This window comes from Penaeus monodon, chromosome 35 (assembly GCF_015228065.2).
Source record: "Penaeus monodon isolate SGIC_2016 chromosome 35, NSTDA_Pmon_1, whole genome shotgun sequence".
NCBI classification, from domain to species: Eukaryota; Metazoa; Arthropoda; class Malacostraca; order Decapoda; family Penaeidae; genus Penaeus; species Penaeus monodon.
This window is the reverse complement of record NC_051420.1, coordinates 3,782,022-3,804,521: the sequence shown is the minus strand read 5'-3', so window position 1 is coordinate 3,804,521 and position 22,500 is coordinate 3,782,022. Positions and strand designations below refer to the sequence as shown.

Genomic DNA, 22,500 nt, shown 5'->3' with positions numbered 1-22,500 from the left:
AAAAAAGAGAGAAAAAAAAAAAGAAAAAAAAAAGAAAAAAAAAAAAAAGAGAAAAAGAGAAAAAGAGAGAGAGAGAAGGAGGAAGAGAGAAGAAAAAAGAAAGGGAGAGAGAGAGAAAAAGAGGGAAAAAAAAAAAAAGGGGTTTCCCAAACAACACCTCCCTTTTTCCCCTGGGCTTATTCCCCAAAGGGGGGGTTTGGGGGGGGGTGCCACCCCAAGGGGGGGGGGGGGAAGAAGAAAAAGGGAAAAGGGGAAAGAAGGGGGAAGGGAAAAGGAAAAGGAAAAAGGAAAGGAAGGAAAGAAGGGGGAGGGGGAAAAGGGGGGAGAAAAAAGGGGAGGGGGAGGGATAAAAAAAAGAAAAAGGGGAGGGGGGGAGAAAGGGAAGAAAAGAAAGGGGGAGGGAGGGGGTTGGGGGGGGAGGGGGAGGAGAAAAAAATAAAAGGGGAAAGGGGGGGGGTTTGGGGAAAAGGGAGGGAAAAGGGGAAAGGGGGGGGTTAAAAAGGGGTGAACAAGAAATTAAAAAAAAAAAAAACCCTCCTAAAATACGATTTTTTTTCTCTTTTCCTTTCTAACCTCTTCCCCCCCCCCTTTTCCCCCCCCCCCCCCCCCCCCCCCCCCCCCCCCCCCACCCCCCCCCCCCAAACACACCACACACACACAAAAACACACACACACACACACACAAAAAAACACAAACACACACCCCACACACACACACACACAACACACACACACACAAAAAAAACAAACTAAAAAAAAAAAAAAATTATAAAATATAAAAAAAAATTTTTTAAAAAAATTTAAAAAATTTTTTTTTTAAAAATTTTATTAACAAAAAATTTTTTTTTAGAAAAAGGAAATACTTTTGAAAAGATTGTATTCAAGGAAAGCATTTTTTTTTTAGAAAAAATAAAATTTTGGGGGGAGGAAGAAATTAAAAAAAAAATGTTTATTTTTTTTTAAAAAATTAAATATATTGAATTTTGGGGTATTTTGGGGGTTATGGGGATTTTTATTTTTAAAGTATATAAGTAGAAGTATACTTTTGGGTGTATGAAATGGGGGTGATGGTGAAAAAAATTAGTTAAAAGGGTGAGGAGTGAGTATGTGTGGGGTGTGGGGGTGGTGGGGGGGTGGGGGGGGGGGGGTGTGCGGGAGGGGGTGAGTTTTTTTTTATATTTTAAAATTTATTTATAAAAAAATGCCTGAAAGAGATTTTTAAAGATAATTGGAAAAAAAATTATTTTAAAAAATTGAGTTTTTGGAGGGAATGAAAAAAGAAAAAAAGATATAAACCTTTATTAAAAAAAAATTTTTTTTGAAAAAGGAAGTTGAATGGGTTGGGTGTTTTCCCCCCGTTTTTTTCTTTTTTTTGGGTTTTGTACGCGCCCTTTGTTTTTTCTTTTTTAAAACCAAAATATCCCCAAAACCCAACAAAAATTTAAAAACACCAAACAAAAAAAAAAAATTTTTTTTTTTTTTTTTATATTTAAAAAAAAAATTAATTTAAAAAAATATTTAAAAAAAATTTTTAAATAAAAAAATATTTTTAAAAAAATTTTTATGTTTATGTTTAAAATAACCCCCTTTTTACAAAAAAATTTTTTTTTTTTTTTTTTTTTTCCCCCCCCAAAAAAACCCCCCCCCCTTTTTTTCCCTTTTCCCCCCCCCCTACCGTATATAATAATTGAGACACTGAAGATGATTACTGAATGTGGGTGTATGATAAAATAAGAGTATGAGGAGTGAGTGAGTGAATATGAATGAGATGATGAAATGATGATGATGAGTGAGTGACTGAGTGATGATGTGAGTGAGTGAATGAAGTGATGCGTGACTTGAGTTGGGTGAGGGTGAGTATGTGTAGGTGTGTGTGTGTGGTGGGTGGTGTGTTGTAGCTGCGTGAGCTTGTTATCTTCCTGATTGTTAACCTTTATTATATACCTATGATAGTGCTGAGATTTGATTATGTATAATGAATAATAGGAATATAAATATGATAATAATTAAAAGAGTTCTCTATAATGATGAAGGAACGGGCTGAAATTGATCCCAAAAATTGTTATCCCTCCGTCTATTAATTGCAACAAAGAACTTGTTACTCTTATGAACATCCATGCAGGTAATCCCGTACATAGGAAGCTCAACTCGCAACTTTGTTTCTCCCCTCTGTTATTAGTAATCCTCATTTATTATTTTTATTGATGACTAGATTGATTATTCAAATGTGATTGATCAATGTTATACAATTTAATGGTTTTAAACGGGTAGATGAAATATGATTATAATGTATAACTACTTATAATATATATAAATACTATAGATAGTTATAGTATATATAATGGAGTAAACGGATGTGTTTTCCCTTATTGTATTGAACTTTTAATTCGTTAGTTTTTTTCCTGTCCCTTGTCTCACCCTTCTCCTATGTTTCTTTCTTTCCCCTTTTCCTCTTCCCTCCGCTATCTCCTCTCTCTGCCCCCTCCCCACCCATCCCCCTCCCGATCCTTACCTTCCTCTTCCCTCTTCCTGCACCGCATACTCCTATATCTGTCCTCATTCTCTTTTCTTCTGTGCTAGCCCCTCTCCTCGGGCTGGTTTCGACATTAGTTAATATTTATGCTATAATACTTATAATGTATATTATATTATATATATATATATATATAAATAGTATATATATATCAATATATATAAATTTTTTTTTTATTGTAAACTGTTTATTCGTATTTTCCTTCTGTCCTCCCCTCTCTCTATCCTTTCCTTCCCCCTCTCCCCCTCCCTACCTCCCTCCCCTCCCTCCCTCCCCTCCCATCCCCGCTCTCTCTCTTTGTCCTTCCTTTCCCCCTTCCCCTTCCTCTCCTTTCTCCCCCTCCCAATCCTTCCACTCCTTCCTCTCTTTTCCCGCTCTCCCTTAACCCTATCGTCCTCTCTTCTCTCCTTCAGCTTCCCTCCTTCTATCTCTCTTCACTCTGACTCCTCCCTCTTCCTTCTCTTCGTAATATCTTCTCACTCTCTCTTACCCTCACCTCTCCTCGTCTCATCCGTTTCCATCTTACCTCCTCATTCTCTTCTCCTTTCTCTCCCATCCTCATATCTATATCACCTCATCTCCTCCATTCATCATCTCTCTTAATCCTACTTCACTCTCCCTCCTTTCTGTCTCTCCCTCTCTCTTCCCTCCCTTCTCTCCTCCTCTCTCCCCTCCCTCTCCCCATCTCTGCTTCTTTCCTATTTCAGCGTTCTATCTGTCCTCTCCATTTACCCTTCCTTTCCCTCTCCCTCCCACCCTTCTCTCTCTCCTCTCCTACGCATCTCTCCATCCTCTTCTCCTCTCTCCTCTCTCTCCTTCTCTCTCCTCTCTCTCTCTCTCTTCTCTCGTCTCTCTCTCCTCCTCTCTCTCTCCGCTCCGTCTCACTCTCTCTATCCTCTCTCCTCTCTCTCTTCCTCTCCCTCTCTCTCTCTCTCTCTCTCTCTCTCTCTCTCTCTCTCCTCTTTTAACCCTCCTCCCCCTGCCCTTCATCTTCGACTTTCTCTCCCAATCCCCCCTTCTTTCCCCTCCACCTCTCCCCCTCTCAATTTCTCCCTCCCTCTCCCTCTCCCTCTCCCTCGCACCCCTCCTCCCCCTCTCCGCCTCTTTCCCTCCATCCCACCCCTCCCCCTCTCCTCCAAACCCCCCCTTTCCCTCCATCTCTAAACCCTCTCCCCTCTCTCTCTCTCCACCCCTCTCTACCCTCTTCCCCCCTCCCCACCCCTCTCCCCCTCTCCACCCCTCTCTACCCTCTCCCCCCCTCCTCACCCCCCTCCCTCTCGCCCTTAAGGAAAAGATTTCGAAAAAAAAAGACCTTAAATATAGAGCGTTTAAGTCCCGCTGCCAAGAATTGCGTCAGTCCTCGGCTCAGCTTGTACGTCGCGCTTGAGCTTGGGATTCGAGCGTGACGGGAAGGCCATTGGGATTTTGAGGGATTCGGGGCTGGAGGTGGAGTTTTTTTTTTTTTTTTTTTTTTTTTAGTGGTTGGGATTGAAATTGGGTTGGGTGGATTTTTTGGGGGGAAAAAATTTTAATTTTTTTTTGGGGGTTGGGGGGAGTGAAAAAAGGGGTTAAAAAAAGAAAAAAATCTTCAAAATACAAAGATGTTTTTCCCGGTTTCGATTGTACGAAATAAGAAAAAATAAAAAAAAACAAATAAATAAGAAATAAATCACAAAAAAAATCATGTATTTCTGACGAAAAAAATCGAAACCGGTTAAAACCCATCTTTGTTTTGTGAAGATATTCTTTTTTATTAAACCCTTTTAACATTTGTCAACAAAAATACGGTTATTGGGAAAATGAAACGGGATTCGTTCGAAATAAAATTCTGACTAAACGGGAATTGGGTTTTTCCGATTATTGGGATTTAAAAATTTTTTATTTTTTTATGATTAGGCATTAATTGGTTTATTTTTGGTTTTTTGATTTTTTAATGTTTTTGTTTAGCAAATTCAAACTGTTTTCGTTTTTGTAATGCGGTAAGGTTTTTTTTAAACTGTGCCCTTTTTATCCTGGTATTCTCTTCCTCAACTATGCAATTTTCCAAATTTCTTCTTAAATGCTTAAAAATTTTTAATAATTTCCCCCCTTTCTCTCTCATTTCCTTGCCTTACAATTCTCCTTCCCCCCCCCTTTTCTCCCCCCTTTTTATTCCCTTCCCCTTTCCCCTTCTTCCTCCCCCTCCCCCCCCCCCCACCTTCCCCCTTTCCCCCCCTCCCCTCATCCCCACCTTCTCCCCCACCCCCCCCCACCTTCCCCCCCCCCCCCCCCCATTCCCCCCCATTCCCCGCCTCTCCTCCCTTTCTCCCTCCCCTTTCTCCCTCCCCTTTCCCTCCCTATCTCCTACCCCCCTACCTTTCATCAACCCCCTTGTTCTCCCTCTTGCAATTTTTTCCCCTGCCGTTTGATTTTTTGAGGGGGTTTTTGAAATTTTTTTCCCCCCTTTAAAAAAAAGGGAAAATTTTTTCCGCAATGAGGAAGGAAGTTGCTAAAAGGGGGGGAAAGGGGGGTAATGGTGGGTAGATAGGTAGGGAGATTAGGTAGTAGGTAAAAGGGAATAGGTAAGAAAGGGGGAAATAGTAAGAAAAGGGAAAATATTAAAAAGGGAGTTTTTTTTTGTTTGGTTTTTGGGGGTTTTTTTTTTTTATAAATTGTTTTGGGGGTAAAATTTAATAATTAATATAGTTTAAAAGATAATTTAAAAAGATAAAAATAAAAATAATAAAAAAATAAACATTTCATCTAAAAAGCAAAAAAATTTATTTATTTTTTTTTTTATTTATTTTTTTTTACCCCTTTTACCCCTTTTTTCTTTTTAAAAATTAAACTTCCAAAAAATTTCCCCAAAAATTTTTTGAAAACTAAAATAACACCTAAAAGCACCCCCATAAATTTTTTAATTACTTTTATCATTTTTGTTTCCCTTTTTTCTTTTAATTTTTTTGGGGGAAAAATAAATTGATAAAAAAAAAAAAAAAAATTTTTAAAAAAAAAGGGGGGGGTTTTTTTTTAAAAAGGGGGGGGGGGGGGGGAGTCCCGGGGGGGACGGGAATGTGGGGGGAAAGGGGAAAGGCGGGGGGGGGGGGGGGGGGGGTTTTTTTGGGTGTTCCCCGAAGGGGGGGGTATTGCAAGGAAAGTGGCTATATATATTAAGAAGGTAGGTAGATAGATTAGGTAGGTAGGTAGATAGGTAGATAGATTAGGTAGGTAGGTAGATAGGTAAGAAGGTAGGTAAGAAGATAGGTAGATAGGTAGGTAGATATATAGATAAGTAGATGGATAGATAGATAGATCAATCAATCAGTAAATGTGTTTATTTATTTATTGTGCTTGTTTATTTGTTTTTTATTTATCCATTTATCGACTGGTTTATCACCTGATTGATTAAATAATTTATTTAATATAATCATTCACTAATATATGTTATTAATAGATATATTCATTAATTGATTAATTCATTCATTTATATAATCATTAACTAATAAATGTTATCAATCTATCTATTCATTAATTGATTAATTCATTCATTTACATAATTATTCACTAATAAATGTTGCTAATCTCCAACCGCCGCCAATCTCTCACCTCCTCCTCCTCCTTCCTTCTCCGCAGGACATGAGAGCGTCCAGGGCGGGGGAAGTCCTCGCGGCCGACGGCAGAATGTCCCGGGGCCAGAGGAACAAGCTGAAAGAAAGCCTGCAGCAGCCGTGGCGGGGGGCGCACCAGCTCCGAATGACGCTGTTAACCTCGAGAGGCGGGTGGGGCTCATCAGTGGGGTTGCTCTGATTGTCGGGACCATGATCGGTGAGTTGTGTGTGTGTGGGAGGGTGAGGGGGAGGGAGTGGAAGGGATGGAGGGGAAAGTGGAGGACGGGAGGGAGGGGGGAAGGCAAGAGGGGGAAGGGAAGGGGTGATGAGAGGAGGAATAAGGGGGGGAAGGGGGATGGGGGTAGGCAAATGGGAAGGGGAAGTGGATGGGGAGTAGGAAGGGGGGAAGGGAGGGAGTGTGTGTGTGTATGTACGTATGTGATGGTCGTGATCGGTGAGTTGTGGGGGTTGTGGGGATGTGGGAAAGGGCGTGTGCGTGTTTGCGTGTTCGTGTGTGTGTGTGTGTGTGTGTGTGTATGCGTGTGTATGTATGTATGTGCTGTAAATTGTATGTAATGTTCTGCATGTATGTAGTATGTTGTCTGTATGTATGTATGTATGTTATGTTTGTATTATGTATGTCTATATGTTGTATGTATGTATGTATGTATGTGTGTGTGTGTGTGTGTGTAGTAGTAGTAGTAGTAGTAGTATTATGGGTGTGGCATATATGTGAGTGTGCTTGTGTGTACGTATGCCTGTATGGGTAGTGGGGTAGGGGGAGGAGTGGGGAAGGGAGGAGTGAGTGAGTGAATGAGTGTCTGTAGTAGTAATAGTAGTAGTAGTAGTACTCATAGTATTAATGATAAGTAATGATTATTTCTTTTCAGTCCTTTGATGAAAATACATAATATATCTATAACATGTATATGATTATTAATGATAATCTATTATATATTAATTTTGACACGATCACCCCCCCCCCCAAAAAAAAAAGAAAAAAAAAATACACACAGACTCCACATATCCTAAAAGAAACATCCTTCACTCAGAGCAGTGCGTTGCGTTCTAGGCGCCGATAGACTGACAAAACCCAATGGAACGATATGCGCCGCGGTGATAGCGTTACCCTAAAAATGGAAATTACGCGAGCCCGGGAAATTCAATTTGTGGCTCGTTCCAGATGGCATTTATAGCTTTATGGCACCCTTATAGGAAGTTTGAAATGCGGGTGGAAGTTGCTTTGTCTCTTTTTGATATTGTTTTCATCATCGTTCTTGTCTTTGTTTTGTTTTCTGTATAAAGAGAATTTCGACTCTAAGGCGTTTTTTTGGCGCAATATTCCGGTTGATTTGAACTAGCGTGATATTAACAGTCAATATTGAGCTAAAACTATTCATCATATTATCTATTGTCCCCCTTCCTCTCTTCCCATTTTCCTCCTCCCTTTCTCTTTCCTTCATTTCCTTTTCCTTCTCTTCTCTTCTCTCCTCTTTTCTTTTCTCTTCTTTGTCCTCTCCCCTCCCACTTCCCCGACCTTTCTTCTCCATTTTTTAAAAACAAAACAAAACTTTAAGCTCGTAATCCATAGGCATAATATAACACCCCCCCCTCCCGCTCCCCACCCTCCCCCACCCAACCCCCTCTCACCCCACCAGGATTACACAATAATCTGGATAGTTGACGGTATGATGATATAACGTAGTAATGCAGTGTGATATGGCTCATACCCGGTTTACAAAATGAACAAGAGCTGAATGTTTTATGACCTGATAACACAACGTTCTGTTTTAAAATGATTTAGCCCAACGCCGTGATAAGAACATCATGATGATATGGATAATTTTTAACGTTTGTTATAGCACTGCTCGTGATGATAAGTGATCTAAAATTGGGTAGTATGAATAATGAATATATAAAGTGTTGATAAAGGCTGGTATATCAAAATACCCGATGGTAAAGTTTAAATCTGACTTGATCTAACATAACCCATGATTACAAAATTATCGATTTTTTAAAATCTATAACACGATAACATTAATCATATACATTGCTTAGTATGATATAATAAGTATGACATCATATAAAAACAGCGTTATATTCACAACATAACATCATCTTCACAGCATAACGTCAGCATAACATAACACCACATAACTCCAGCTACATAAAATCTCCCCCCCCCCTTTTCTCATCCCCCCCATTCACTCCCACCCGACGCATCTCATACTCATTCTCCCCCCCCTCCCCCCCCCCCCTCACCCCCCATTCCACTCACCCCCCCTTCCTTTTCCCCATCCCCCCCCCCATCCTTCTCATCCCCCCCCTTCCTCCCCCCACCTCCATTTTCCCCCCCCCCTTCCCCCCCCCCCCCCTTTCCCCCCCCCCAACTCACCTCCTCCCCACTACTCCCCTACCCCCCAAACTCCCCTCCCTCCCCCCCACACCCCCAAACCATCCCCAAACTCACCTCCAATCACCCCCACTCACTCCACCAAACCACCCAAAAACACCCCCACTCCCCCACTCACCCCCCCTTCTCCACAGTTCAATTTTACCCAAACCTTTCCACCAAACTCCCCCAAAACCTTAATCAGCCCTCCCTTTTTCCCTTTTTAATTATGGTTTACCCAAGGTATTTATCATAATCATTCACATTTGGGGTTAAAATTTTATATTTTTAATTTAAAATGAAAATTTTTACCCATTTATAATTTTTTTTAAAATCCTCCATTCCAAAATACCTTCCCCCCTTTTTATTCCTTTTTCTCAGCAAGTCCCTCCCCCCCCCCCTGCACCCCTTTTAAACTTCCCCCAATCACCCCAAATACCCCTCTTTACTCCCCCCACTCACCCCCTCCTTCTCCACTCTTTTTTTCCCTTCTTTGGCCCCTCCCCTTTCCTCTTTCTCCCCCCTCGTTTTCTCCTTCTGGTATTTTTTCCATTTAATTTTTTTTTTTTTTTTTTTTCGTTTTTTTTTTTTTTTTTTTGGTTTATTTTGGCACGTGCGTTTTTTTGTTGTAAGTAGGAGGATTTGGTAATCGATATGGTATTTTGATGTTGTTTTTTGATTTTTTTTGTTGGGCGGGGTATTTTTTTTCATTTTTTTATTTTATTCATTTCTTCACGAGCGACGGTGGAGCGGTTTGTGCCCAATGGACTAGATTGTGATTTATTTGATTGTGGTTTTCTTCTCTCTCTTTCCCTCTTCTTTTCGTCCTCGCTTGTCTCGTACTCTCTTTTCTTTCTCTCTTCATCTTCTTCCCTCTCCTCCTCTTCTCTCTCTCTCTCGTCCTCCCCCCCCCCCTCCCCCCCTCTCTCTCCTTTCTCTCTCTCCTCCGTCCTTCCCCCCCCTCGCCTATCTCTCTCCCTCTCTCTCGTCACTCCAATCTCTCTTCTCTCTTCTCTCCTCTCCCCCCTCTCCTCTCTCTCTCCTCTCCTCTCTCTCTCTCTCTCTCTCTCTCTCTCTCTCTCTCTCTCTCTCTCTCTCTCTCTCTCTCTCTCTCTCTCCCACTCTCCCCCTCTCTCTCTCTCTCTCTCCCCCACTCTCCCCCCTCTCTCTCGATGTATTATCATTACAATTTTAACCTGCTGCCATATTGCAGAACCACGACAAAAGAAAGCTGCATTGGGAAGACAATGAGTCATAGAGAAATATTTGATGATAATAACTCGATAACATATATTGGTTAAGAAGGCTTTGCCAAAAAAAAATATAGTTGATTATCACATGAATCACGGTGATGATAATTTTCATTATTCTTCACAGGTTTTCAATAGGTGTTGCTGCGTATATTTATATTTTTTTTTCTTCATATGTGCATGTATGGTACTTCATTCGTGAATTTATTGTATTGTTGTTATTATCATTATCATGGGTATTATTATGGTTACTGGTAATTAATATTATCATTATTATCGGTCAGTTACTGTTTTTATTTTTCTTATTATTGTTATTATTGTCAGTCATTATGATTATCATCACTGAGATAATTGCTGGTATTATTATCATTATCGACATCGCCATTCACTAATTTTCTTTCTCTATAGGCAATGGTTTTATGTATTGCAATAGGATCCATATTATCTTCACGTTATTTTATATGCAAATAGGCCAACATGCAATTGAATAGGCGCTGGTCTGGAGGAGGCGAGACACCATCTCCATGTTTTTAACCCTTTAACTGCAAGCCAGAGTAAGCCTAGATCACTACCACCTAATTTTCTGTTTTTTTTTTTCTTGCTTAAACTACTTAAAGTGATATTTAAAAATGCATAGATAATTATAGAAATACTATTTAAATGATAGAAAGTACTTTCACGGCATTAAAGATATGTTCAATTGGTGTGCTGGTGGTGGTGCCTTAGGCTTATATATATACACACACAGTGCTTGGCAGTCTGTGGGTTAACCATTGTTATCTTTAACCTTTGTTATCCTTATCTATGCAGCACACATAACTGTTATTTTTTTTCTCGCCCTTTCTTTCCTGCTTCCTTCTCCTGGACTCTGCGGGATTACTCTCCAATTTTGCCGCCAAATGGTGTGTGGCGCGGCCGTCTCTCCAACCTCTACCGGTTCTCCAACGTATGGTGTTTATGGCTCGGCCGACGTCACTACAAATGTTGAAAAAAAAAATTGTACATATTTCCGCCACCTGGGTGTCGTCTGTTTTTATTTTTTATTTTTATTATTCTTATTATGATTTTTTTTTTGTCTTATTGCTATCTTTCATGTTATTGATCGTGTATATATATATATATATATATATATATATATATATATATATATATATATATATATATATATATAAACAACGCCTATTCATTGCGTCGTGTGTACATATGTTCATATATGTGCACACGTATTATATATACATATGTGGTGTCACTCTCGTATGACCCTTTCACACTTGGTCACTGCATGCCACTTCATACACATCCCCTAAAACATACACACATGACGTCATTACCCCCCTCCCCCTCTCTTCCCCCCCTTCCCCCCTTTTTTTTGCAATATGCACAAACCAACACCACCAACACTAGGCGCATTGTGTTACGTGGAGCTAGGCTGCATGATCCCCTCCTCAGGGGCGGAACATACGTACTTCATGACGGCTTTCGGACATCTGCCGGCGTTCCTGTTCGCCTGGGTGTCCATTATCATTTTGAAGCCTGCCATGTTAGCTATTATCTGCCTCTCCTTCTCCAAGTACTTGGTGGAGGCTTTTGCGTCTGACTGTGAACCTCCTCTGACGGCTATCCAGCTGCTGGGGGCGCTGACCATAGGTGAGTGTGGCGGTAGGAAGGATAGCAGTTGGGTGGACGTAGTGTGTGGGGAAAAGCGGGTGCGGGGGGGTGCGGAAGGGGGTGTGGAGAGGTAGAGGTGGGGTGAGTTGGATGGGTGAGTGTGTGGGTAGGTAGGGGTGGTTCACGTGGGTAGGTACGGCGTGTGGGTGTGGGTATGGAAGGGTGTGGATAGGTAGGGGTGGGTCGCTTGGGTAGGTAGGGGGTGAGGATGGGAAGGGTGTGATTAGCTGTAAGAGATCTCATGGAGTTAGCATTTAGGTGCTTTGGTATGTGGGTGGGTGGGTGGGCGAGAACGGGGTGGCAGATGAATATTGATTTAGGGAAAGGATGGGCGTGGGAAGACGTGGGGGGCCCTGGTGGGGGGGGTGGGGGTAGCCCAGGTATGCTATGGGTAAGAGTGTGTGGAAAGGGACAGGAAGATTGATTGCCAGGTGGGCGTGTGGGAAGGTGGTATGCATAACAAAGCGAGATTGATTAGGAGAATAGGTTATGGGCGTATTATTATTTATCTATTTTTCTTATTATATACATTTTATTTATTTATTTATCTTTTTAGGAAGTAAGGTTACAAAAAGGATGAAGGATTTTTTCTTTTCTTTTTGGAATATGATCATGAGTAATATTCCAAAACATACCAAGTTTGCAGAAAGTAAAAAAAAAAAATGATGTACCAAATATTTTGTGGGTTTTTGTATAATGATAAAAAAAAAGAAAAATAGAAGTGAGTATAGATAGAGTATAGTGTATAGATAGATATAGATAAATAGATAGTGACAGATACAGTGTGTAGATTAAGTGGGAAGTATGGCATAGACAGATGAATGAGATAATATAATAGTCATCCTAAATGTTGGAAGCAAAACTGAGATGTGATTTACATATTATACAAAAACAAACAAACAAAAAACTACGACAGAAGAAGAGATGGAAGGAAATTTAAAAAAAATGAAATCAAAGATATGAAAGTCAGATAAAGCGAGATCAAGAAAAAAAAGGCAAGAAAGAAAAAAATAACTTCCAAGATTTTTCTGTGTTCTTAAGAAAAAAAAAATAGTTTTCTCATTTTGTCATTCCGTCTTGCCTTAAAAATCTCATATCTGTCATTCCGTGTCGCCATAGAAAAAAGATCCCGTTTTCTGCTATTCCGTGTCGCCATAAAAAAATCCCGTTTTCTGTCATCCCGTATTGTCATAAAAATCCCGTTTTCTGTCATTCCGTGTCGCCATAAATAATCCCGTTTTCTGTCATTCTGTATTGTCATAAAAAAATCCCGTTTTCTGCCATTCCGTGTCGCCTTCAAAGAAAATGGATTTCCTTCCTGCACGTTCCAACCTTGCTTGCTATAGCCTTTTTTACCCTTAATATATGTTGCACATTTCTTTTCCAGTTTATTGCGTGGTTTGTGCTGTTTTGTAATAATGTGACTTCTTATTTTAGATTTATTTTGCTTCAGATTTTTATTTCAGATGTACATGACAGGTCGTTTTCCTTATTTTTTTTCCAGCATGTGTAGTGTTGTTTCGTCATATTAATAGACAGTTATTTTTCAGCTCAATTTAAGCTTGTGTATTTTAGTAAACATTTGCCTTTGTTTTTTTTTCAGTTTTTTTACAGTTATTATGCTATTAACTGTGTTATTTTGTTTTGCATGATTTTGTTTCATTACCTGACTTTTGTATTCTGTTTGGTTTGTTAGTTTTACCTTGATTAAAATGCATCATACACAAATATCCTGTGTAGGGACATTTGTACATATTTTTGTTAAGTTATTGTATTATTTGTATTTCCCCTCTTCAGTTTTATTTTAACCCTGCACTCCCTATTCACCTTAGTTGTGTTGCTCACTGTGTAGGACCAGAACCAAAGTAGTACAATTAATTACAACCGCTTAAGCTTTTTAATCCTATCCTGTATTTTTTTTTTTTTTTTCATGAAGTAGAGCATAATTTGTATCACATGCATTTTGTTTTTTCGTTTTTTTTCCCGCCTCCCCGTTTTATTTTATCCCCGCACTCCCTAACCTCCTCCCACCCGTGACGTCACCAGGGGCCCTCGCATACGCCGAGCTCGGAACGCTCGTGTCGGAGTCCGGAGCGGAGCACGCCTATTACATGCAAGCCTTCGCCCCCAACGAGAAGCGAAAGTCGTGGTGGGGGCCCATTCCCGCTTTCCTCTACGCGTGGGTCTCGGTTTTCCTCCTGAAACCCTCGTCGCTCGCCATCATTTGCCTCACTTGCGCAGAGTACTTCGTGAGGATTTTTGCGGCGAGCACCGATTGCCTTCCGCCGCAAGAGTCGGTCAAACTCGTCGCCTGCGTCGTTATAAGTACTTGCCTCCGAGGTTTTCTCTTTTCAGAGTTAGAAGCTAGTTTTGTGGCCTTTACGAAGCATCTCTTAGGTTTTTTGTAAATATGAATGTGGAGATAAATATGAATGTAAATATGAGTATATGTATGAATTATGAATATAGATATAAATATAAATTAAATATGCGTATATGTATATATACATTTACATATTTTTATGTGGATAAATTGTTTATAGACTTAAAAAACTAGAAAGATAATGAAAAAAAAAATCACCAATAAGCAAAGCTGAAATGAAGCCGAAATTACAATATATATATATATATATATATATATATATATATATATATATATATATATATATTTTTTTTTTTTGCACAAAGAAAGTGTTAGATGAGGGGGAGGGGGGAGGGGGAGGGGGTATATGGTAGCTTACTTAGGCTTAAGAAGTGATGAAATATGTTTGTTTTTATGTAATACCAATGACCGTGATTCATATTTGTTTATATTGTTTATTACCTACCTATATATACACATATACAAAGATCATAAATATTCATACAAACATAGGTGTACATATTAACACACACACGCACGCACGCACATGTACGCGCACAGGCACACGCACACACAGAAACAAACATGCAAACACCTTCCCTTTTCTTGACCCAAAAATAACCGGTTGTTTTTCTCCCTCACTTTTCTCTTCCACCTTTATCTCCTCTTTCCCTTTCATTCATTCTTACCTTTCACGCTTTTTAACCTTTTACCCTCTCCTCTCCATCCTTTCTCTTACCCTTCCTCCCAATACCTACTTTCTCACCCCCTTTCCTCCTCCCACCTCCCCACCTTCCCACCCCCTTCCCTCTTCCTCCTCTTCCCTCTCCCTCTCCCTCTCCCCTCTTCCTCTTCTCCCTCTTCCTCCTCTTCCTCCTCTTCCCTCTCCCCTCCTCCTCCTCCTTATCGTCCACTCCCGCAGTTCTCATCACCTTCATCAACTCCTACTCGGTCACGCTGGCCACCAAAGTCCAGAACATCTTCACGGCGGCCAAACTGCTGGCCATCCTGATCATCGTGGTGGGCGGGGCGGTGCGGCTGATCCAGGGGAACACGCAGTACCTGGCCACGGGATTCCAGGGTTCCACCGCCAGCTTCGGTGACATCGCTACGGCCTTCTACAGCGGTCTGTGGGCCTACGATGGATGGTGAGTTGGGTGTCGGGGGCTGTTGGGGGGTGGGGAGGGGTGGAGAGGGGGTATGGTGAGTGTGTGAGGGCGGGGTGTGGGGGTGAGAGAAGGAGTGCGTATGTGGGGTGGTGGTTGTTGAGAGAGAGAGAGAGAGAGAGAGAGAGAGAGAGAGAGAGAGAGAGAGAGAGAGAGAGAGAGAGAGAGAGAGAGAGAGAGAGAGAGAGAAAGAGATAGAGATAGAGAGGCAGACAGAGAGATAAAGAGAGAGACAGAGATAGAGAGAAACAGATAGAGATAGAGATAACTAGAGATCGACAGAAATAGATAGACTGACAGAGACAGAGACAGACAGAGACTGATATATAAAAACAAAGAGAGAATGCAAAGAAAAGAGAGCAAGAGAAAGAGAGATAAATCATGCGAACAGGAGAAGAGAACCCAACGAGAGGCACATCCAATGTGGCCGCCATGCTTACGACAGCATAACCACGGCTCGGGCGGGATATTGCAAGCAAAATTCCTGCAAGCTCAGCATGATTGCACCATAAAACAAAAGTCGTAAAGCAAAGCCCGTGTTATTAACTCTCGTCATCACCACAACGTGTATTTGACTAGACATGTGTTTATGTTAATATTCCTTACACCTTTTTTTCCTCCTTTTACACGAATATTTATTTTTATTTCTTTTTTTTTTCTTTTATTTGAATAATCTGTTTCTCACATTTCCTTTCTCTTTTATAGGAATAATATCTTTCTTACACTTATTTTAACCTTTACACGAATTATCTATTTGTCAACTTTTCCCTTGTAACACGAATATATATATATTTTTTTTCACACTTTTCCCTTTTACATTTTTTTTCTCAATCTTTTCCTTTTTACACGAATAATCTTTTTCATTCACACTTCATTTCCCTTTTAATTTTTTTTCTCTCTATCTTTTCCTCTTTACACGAATAATCTTTTTCTGACACGTATGTTCCCCTTTTTACAGGAATAACCTAAACTACGTGACGGAGGAACTAAAGAAACCCTATACGTGAGTACTGTTAAATAATGTTATAAGTGTTATGATGATGAGGAGGGTAAGGATGAATGGGGAAGGAGGGTTGGCGGCCGGAAGGGCATCCGGCTGGAAGACATTGTTTGTTATTTAGTATTACGATTGATAATGTTATTTACATTGTGGGGGAATATTTGCAAAGGAAAGGAACTGATCAACGTAAAGTTATTAAGTAAATTTTATTTTATTTTTCTTGATCAGATTATGATCGTTTTAGGTTTTTATTTTAATTGGAAAGTTTTTTTTTTGTAGATTATCATACCAATAAGGAATTGCAAATGCATATTGAACATGATTTCTTTGTGCTTCGTATATAAGATTTTTTTTTCGAGAGAAGAAAAAAGTCGATCAATTAGCAACCAACTCTCATTTCTCGCAAATGGATAATTAGCTTAAATAGATAGATATCTTAATGATAATGAAATGGAATTAGATAAATAGGGGAAAAAATCACGCCGTATTATGATCTGAGCAATAACTAGAAAATGTTTCCCTCCTGCTTTGTCTTTTAATCTCTTTCTTCGTTGATTTTCTACTTACTTTCTCCATTTTCTCTTTTCTGCATCCATCTACCCTTTCTCTATTTTCGTCTCTCTCTGTCTCTCTCTGTCTCTGTCTCTGTCTCTCTCTCTCTCTCTCTCTCTCTCTCTCTCTCTCTCTCTTCTCTCTCTCTCCTCCTCACCCCCTCCCCCCTCTCTCTCTCCCATCTACCACTCCTCACTTTCCCCTCACTCACCTCTCCCTCTCTCTCCCACAGAAACCTTCCACTCTTTCACTCCCACTCTCCCACTCACCCCCTCTCTCCCACAGAAACCACTCCTACTCTCCCTCACTCACTCCCACTCACCTCTCTCCCCCCATCCTCACTCTCCCTCACTCACTCCCCTCTCTCTCTCCCACAGAAACCGCTCCCACTCTCCTCCACTCACTCCCCTCTCTCTCCCACTCACTCCCCCTCTCTCTCCCACAGACGTCCCACTCTCCCCCTCACTCCCCTCTTCTCCCACTCACCCCCCCTCTCTCCACGTAACACTCCCACTCTCCTCACCACAGAACCCCTCCCGCCTCATCTCGCCTCCCTCTCCCCTCTCTCTCACTCACTCCCCTTTCTAAGAAACGTATCCCCCACTCGCCCCCTCTCTGCTCCGTGACTCGCACTCGTCCCCGCAAGGAGGAACTGCTTAGCTCCGAACGTGGCTGTGGTACGTGTCCTTGCGCGTGATTAGGATTAGGAGGGAGGATTAGTGGGGGGGAGGGAAAGGATTAGTTGGGGGGAGGGGGAAGGGGGGGTAGGGGAAGGATTAAGGGGGGTGGGGCTGAAGGGTTAAGTGATAAGGAATAAAGTTAAAGATTAGTGGTAAATGATACGGATTAGGGGGAAGGAAAAGGATTAGGGGTGAATATTAAGTGTAGGTGAGTGTTATAGATTTGGATAAGGATTGGGGATTAAGATTAGGATAAGGATAAGGATTGGGTGTAAGGTTTTACTGAACAGATTTTCTTCTGTGTATTTTCTCTTTGTTGAATTTTAGATAAAAAAAAATTGTGCGTTTGTGCGTGTGCATGCGTGAAGGTCATACATATATATAAATAAATAAATATATATATATATATATATATATATATATATATATATATATATATATATATATATATATATATATATATATATATATATACAGTATGTGGAATTGGTCAGATGGATAGATAGATATATTTATGTGTGTGTGTGCGCATATAGCGTATATATCTTTTTTATGCAAACATAATAATTAATATAAAGATGTACGTCATATTCAGAACTCTGTAAAATTTTGTTACTATGAAAAAATATATATTCATTAAACACAACAAACAAAAGTCATAACAAAGACTTTACTCTGTACTGAAACGTTTAAAAAGGAGGTAAATTTTGGTAACATACATTTATACAAAGGGTAATGGTGAGCAGATTATCGCGTTTATTTTTGTTTATCTGCTCGACATACGACCTTTTTTTGAGTGCAATAAGATAGTTTACTTTGACTTTCTATTATCTGACAGGAAACACATGAAAGAAAGAAATGTCTCATTTTTACGTGGAAGTGTTGCTTGAATAAACAAATACGCACATATGACGAACGTTTATACGTACAAAGTCGCTTGATTTTATTTGATATGTTTTGTTTATGGCATTATTTCGGATGAACATTTGAATCGTAAAGGATTTTGAAAACACGCTTCTACGCCAGAGTTGATAGAGGCAAAGATAAACAGATTGTTTTGTGTGCAGATGTTAATGAGTTGATCTTATGACGTAAAGTATTATTATTATTATTATTATTAATATTATTAATATTATTAATATTATTATTATTATTATTATTATTATTATTATTATTATTATTACTAATTTTTTTTTGCTATTCTTCTTTACTCACTTTTTTTATTAATTTCGTTTTTATTTGTATTTATATATTGACTCATGGGGTTACGAATTACTTTTTTTTTAATAATGAGTAAGTGTGAATGTATATCTGAGTGACTGTGGTTATTAGTATTAAAATACAGATTTTTTTAGAACTTAGTTTTTGATTATCGTTTTTTTCTTTTTTTTTTAGTTTAGAATTCTGTTCCTTTAGGTTTGTTTATTTTGTAGTATTTAGGATATGTATTATTGTTTTTTTCCCGCATGGTTATTAATTTCCTTTAATTTTAGTTTGCAGATGTTTTGCCCTTTTTGTGATAACTCATTCAAACACATTCACATTCACATACATATGCACATATATACACACATATATATATACATACACATACACATTCACATTCACATTCACATTCACATTCACATTCGCATACACATACACATATACATACACATACACATACACATGCACATGCACATGCACATACGCACGCACACACACACACACACACACACACACATATACACACACACACACACACACACACACACTAATATAGATACACCAGTAATAAGATCAGTAAAAGGATATTAATTTAACAGTAAATCTTCATTTTAGTCCAGCACTTTAGATCACTAATAATATTTGTAAACAAATCCCGTATTTTGTTAATACTTTTAACCTTCCTTTCCATTTTCTTTTATATTTTGTACCGTACTTCCCATTTTCTTTTATATTTTGTACCGTACTTTTTATGTAATTAATATAAAGATTCCCTTTTGGTTCTCAACTGGTTTATGATTTTTTTGTTGTTGTTGTTGCATATGGTTCTCTATATTTGGAAAGTTTAAAATTCACCAGCACGATAATATCATAAAAAAATATTTCATGCGGTTTCTGGAAATACTGCTTCATCAATTATATTTTATTATCTTTATATAATAAGGCCGCGGTGGCCGAGTGGTTAGAGCATCGGACTCAAGGCTGTCACGACGGCAATCTGAGTTCGAGGGTTCGAGTCACCGGCCGGCGCGTTGTTCCCTTGGGCAAGGAACCTCACCTCGATTGCCTGCCTAGCCGCTGGATGGGCAAGCCAGCCCAAGTCAGTGCCGGGTAAATAGAGATGGTGACTCGATAAAAACACCGGGCGGATGGCAACGGCAAACCATCGCTCTAAATTGCCAAGAAAAATCGTGGAAATCCATGATCGCCAACGTCCTGGTGGGACAGGGCATTTGAAAAAAAAAAAAAAATCTTTATATAACTGGTGGTCCGTAGTCTGAAACTAGTTGAGAACCAAACCTATTTAACACAATGTACGGTCTATGTACCGTACTTCCCATGTATACGTAGACAACCTTACAAGTTGAAAAACAGACCTATTTAACACAATGTACGGTCTATGTACCGTACTTCCCATGTATACGTAGACAACCTTACCCACATATAAAGTCTTAACTGTGTGTGTATGACCGTAGTTGGCTGGCGACCGCCTCATGGGACTGACGGGCCAGATTATAATGATCATCGCCGTGGTTATGTCGACTTTCGGATCGGCCAATGGCTCCTGTTTTACTGCCGGAAGGTTTGTGTTTTGTTTTTCGTTTTACTTTTAAATTGTTTTATTTTCTTTGATTTTTTGTTTTAGTTCTGTCTCGCGTTTCGTTTCAGGTATTTTTTATTTTTATTTTATTTATTTATTTATTTTTTTTTTTTTGTCACGTTTCAGGTTTATTTGATTTCTGTCTCGCATATTCACATTAATTTTTATTTTTATTATATTAATTTATTTTATTTATTTGTCTGTATCCCTCTATTAATTTGTCTATATATCTTTACTTTTTAGTTATTTATTTTTCCGCACATTTTGATTTATTTGTATATTTCCCTTAATTCCTTATATTCGTTTCAAGTTACTTATGTGTTTATTTTCTTTTTTTTTTTCTTGCTTTTAATGGCGTCGGTGTCACGGAAATCGTCTTTGTTCTTTCACTGACTTTAAAAAAAAATAATTTCTATTCTTTTCGTTTTATTATCTCTCTCCTTTATTTCCACGGTCTTTTGTCCTCCGCGTTTTATCATTTAATTTTGGTGACGTGTTAATTTCGGGTTATTGTGCTGTCTGTATATTCCTCTTTTCTTCTTTTTTTCTCTTTTTCTTTTTTTCGTTCTTTTTTTTTTTCTTATCTTGGTGTAAAAGTGACATTTCTTTTTTTCTCTCGTTCTATTTTTTTGTTTGTTTGTTTGTTTGCGATTTTTTTTTTACGACGGTTGGTTCTTCCTTGTTCCATGCTATATAATAATGAGAAGAAGAAAAAGAGAAAGAAGAGGAAGAAGAAGAAGAAGACGAAGAAGAAGAAGAAGAAGAAGAAGAAGAAGAAAGAGAAGAAGAAAGAGAAGAAGAAAGAGAAGAAGAAAGAGAAGAAGAAAGAGAAGAAAAGGAAGAAGAAAAAAAAGCGAAAGAACTAGAAATGGAAAAAAAGGTAATGAAGAAGATTAAGACGAAGCTTAAGAAGAATTTGCAAAAGGAATATGAAATGAAACGGTGTTGGACTGTGTGTCGAAACAACAAACTCAAGTCTCACGGGATGGCAACGTTCTTGTTACTTTCTATATCATCATTAACCTTTAAGGTGGGCGGGGGTTGGAGGGGGGGGGGAGGGTATAGAGGCCGATCAAATAAACTCAGTTGAACCGATTTACCGACATTGGTTAAGACCGCCTTTGGCTCTTGAACCATTTTCCGATTTGGTTCAGACGAGTGGTTCTCAGCCTTGTTTATTCTGCGGCTCCGACCAATATGTAAATAACCTCCATGGCCTCGCTCACTGTCCTGTTATCTTTTCGGATTTAGTTGTTAGTTGTTTTGAAGGGTGGAGTGGTGTCAGTAGCTACATGAGAGCTATTCAGATTTCGGTTCATTGATATGTGAGAGGGAATTATATGTAGGTACTGTAAATGAGATGAATTTCAGTTTAATTCGACGTCATGATTTTCATATGGCTCCATGACCCCATGGCCCTCCAGATTGGGAACTCCTGGTTTAGGAAGTAAACTCAATTGCGCTAATTTACTCTAGACCGCCTTTAGTTCAGAAGCGAATTCGTTGAACTTTGAAAGCGAAGTAAGCCCTGTTTACGGGTCACGCACGATCAGGAGTTGATAGTCTGGGCCTTAAGTGTTAGCGTTTCCAAAGGGTTTTGTTTGAGCGATCTTAATAGAGACTACAGTGGTCTGATTTACCTTTTTGGCCATTTCGTAGTTTTAGAATTATTATTATTGTTATTATTCCTATAAAATTATTATCATCCAAAATTATTATTGTTTAGAATTTGGCCTACATACTTGTTTTGTTCACTTTTCGATTAGCTTTTGTAATAATCTTGTTTATTTCTCGACTAAGCCGACATTTTAGATGTTTAATGAGCGAGTTTTACCTTGAATCGAGACATTGAATTATTGCTGAGTTTTGCTGACTGAATGACTTCATAATTGACGTTTACTCTGCAAGACAGTATCGACATCAAAGCTTTTTTTTTTTTTTTCCAAACGGCCTTAACTTGAGATTTGTTTTTAAAAATCGACTCTAGAATTTCGATTTATTGGACGCCTCTAGAATCTGTTGTTTCCCACTTGAAAGAGATATTACTTTGCTGCTTCCTGCGCCAACAAGGCCTGGTATATCGGCGGGAAAATGAGTTACCAAACCACTCGTATTATAGAAAGCCATAAAGCCGGAATTCACAAATACATCGACTTTTGAAAAAAAAAAAAGTAAAATCGACTCGAATTTTGCGTACATTTTGACCTTGTGATGCAGACTCGAATCTCTCCCTCTCTATCTGAATCTTCTATCTCAGAATGGTTTAAAAATAACGATCTCATTTTTTACTCTAGGTATGTGAAACGACGCAAGAATTTCACTCTCTAAGCGACTTTCTTCGCTAATAGATACGATATGTCGACTCCAGAGTACATAAACTCAGGATTACTGACATGTTGACGCCAGAATAGTGTAAAATCGATTAAAAAATAATGCTGGCTGTTATGGCTTTCTTGACCGTATGATGTTAATTTAAGCTTTCTCCTCTGCCACATAATATTGAC

General features: G+C 39.2%; 1 protein-coding gene across 1 annotated transcript in view; it reads left to right on the top strand.

Annotated features, from left to right (window-relative positions):
* LOC119595187 (b(0,+)-type amino acid transporter 1-like) overlaps nt 1–22,500 on the top strand; it is a 104,908-nt gene that overhangs the window by 76,110 nt on the left and 6,298 nt on the right. Inside the window, exons 3-6 of the mRNA XM_037944356.1 lie at nt 6,146–6,348; nt 11,091–11,409; nt 14,715–14,940; nt 15,917–15,961. Of these exons, the coding sequence (XP_037800284.1) occupies nt 6,146–6,348; nt 11,091–11,409; nt 14,715–14,940; nt 15,917–15,961 (793 nt within the window). The remainder of the gene's footprint in view (nt 1–6,145; nt 6,349–11,090; nt 11,410–14,714; nt 14,941–15,916; nt 15,962–22,500) is intronic.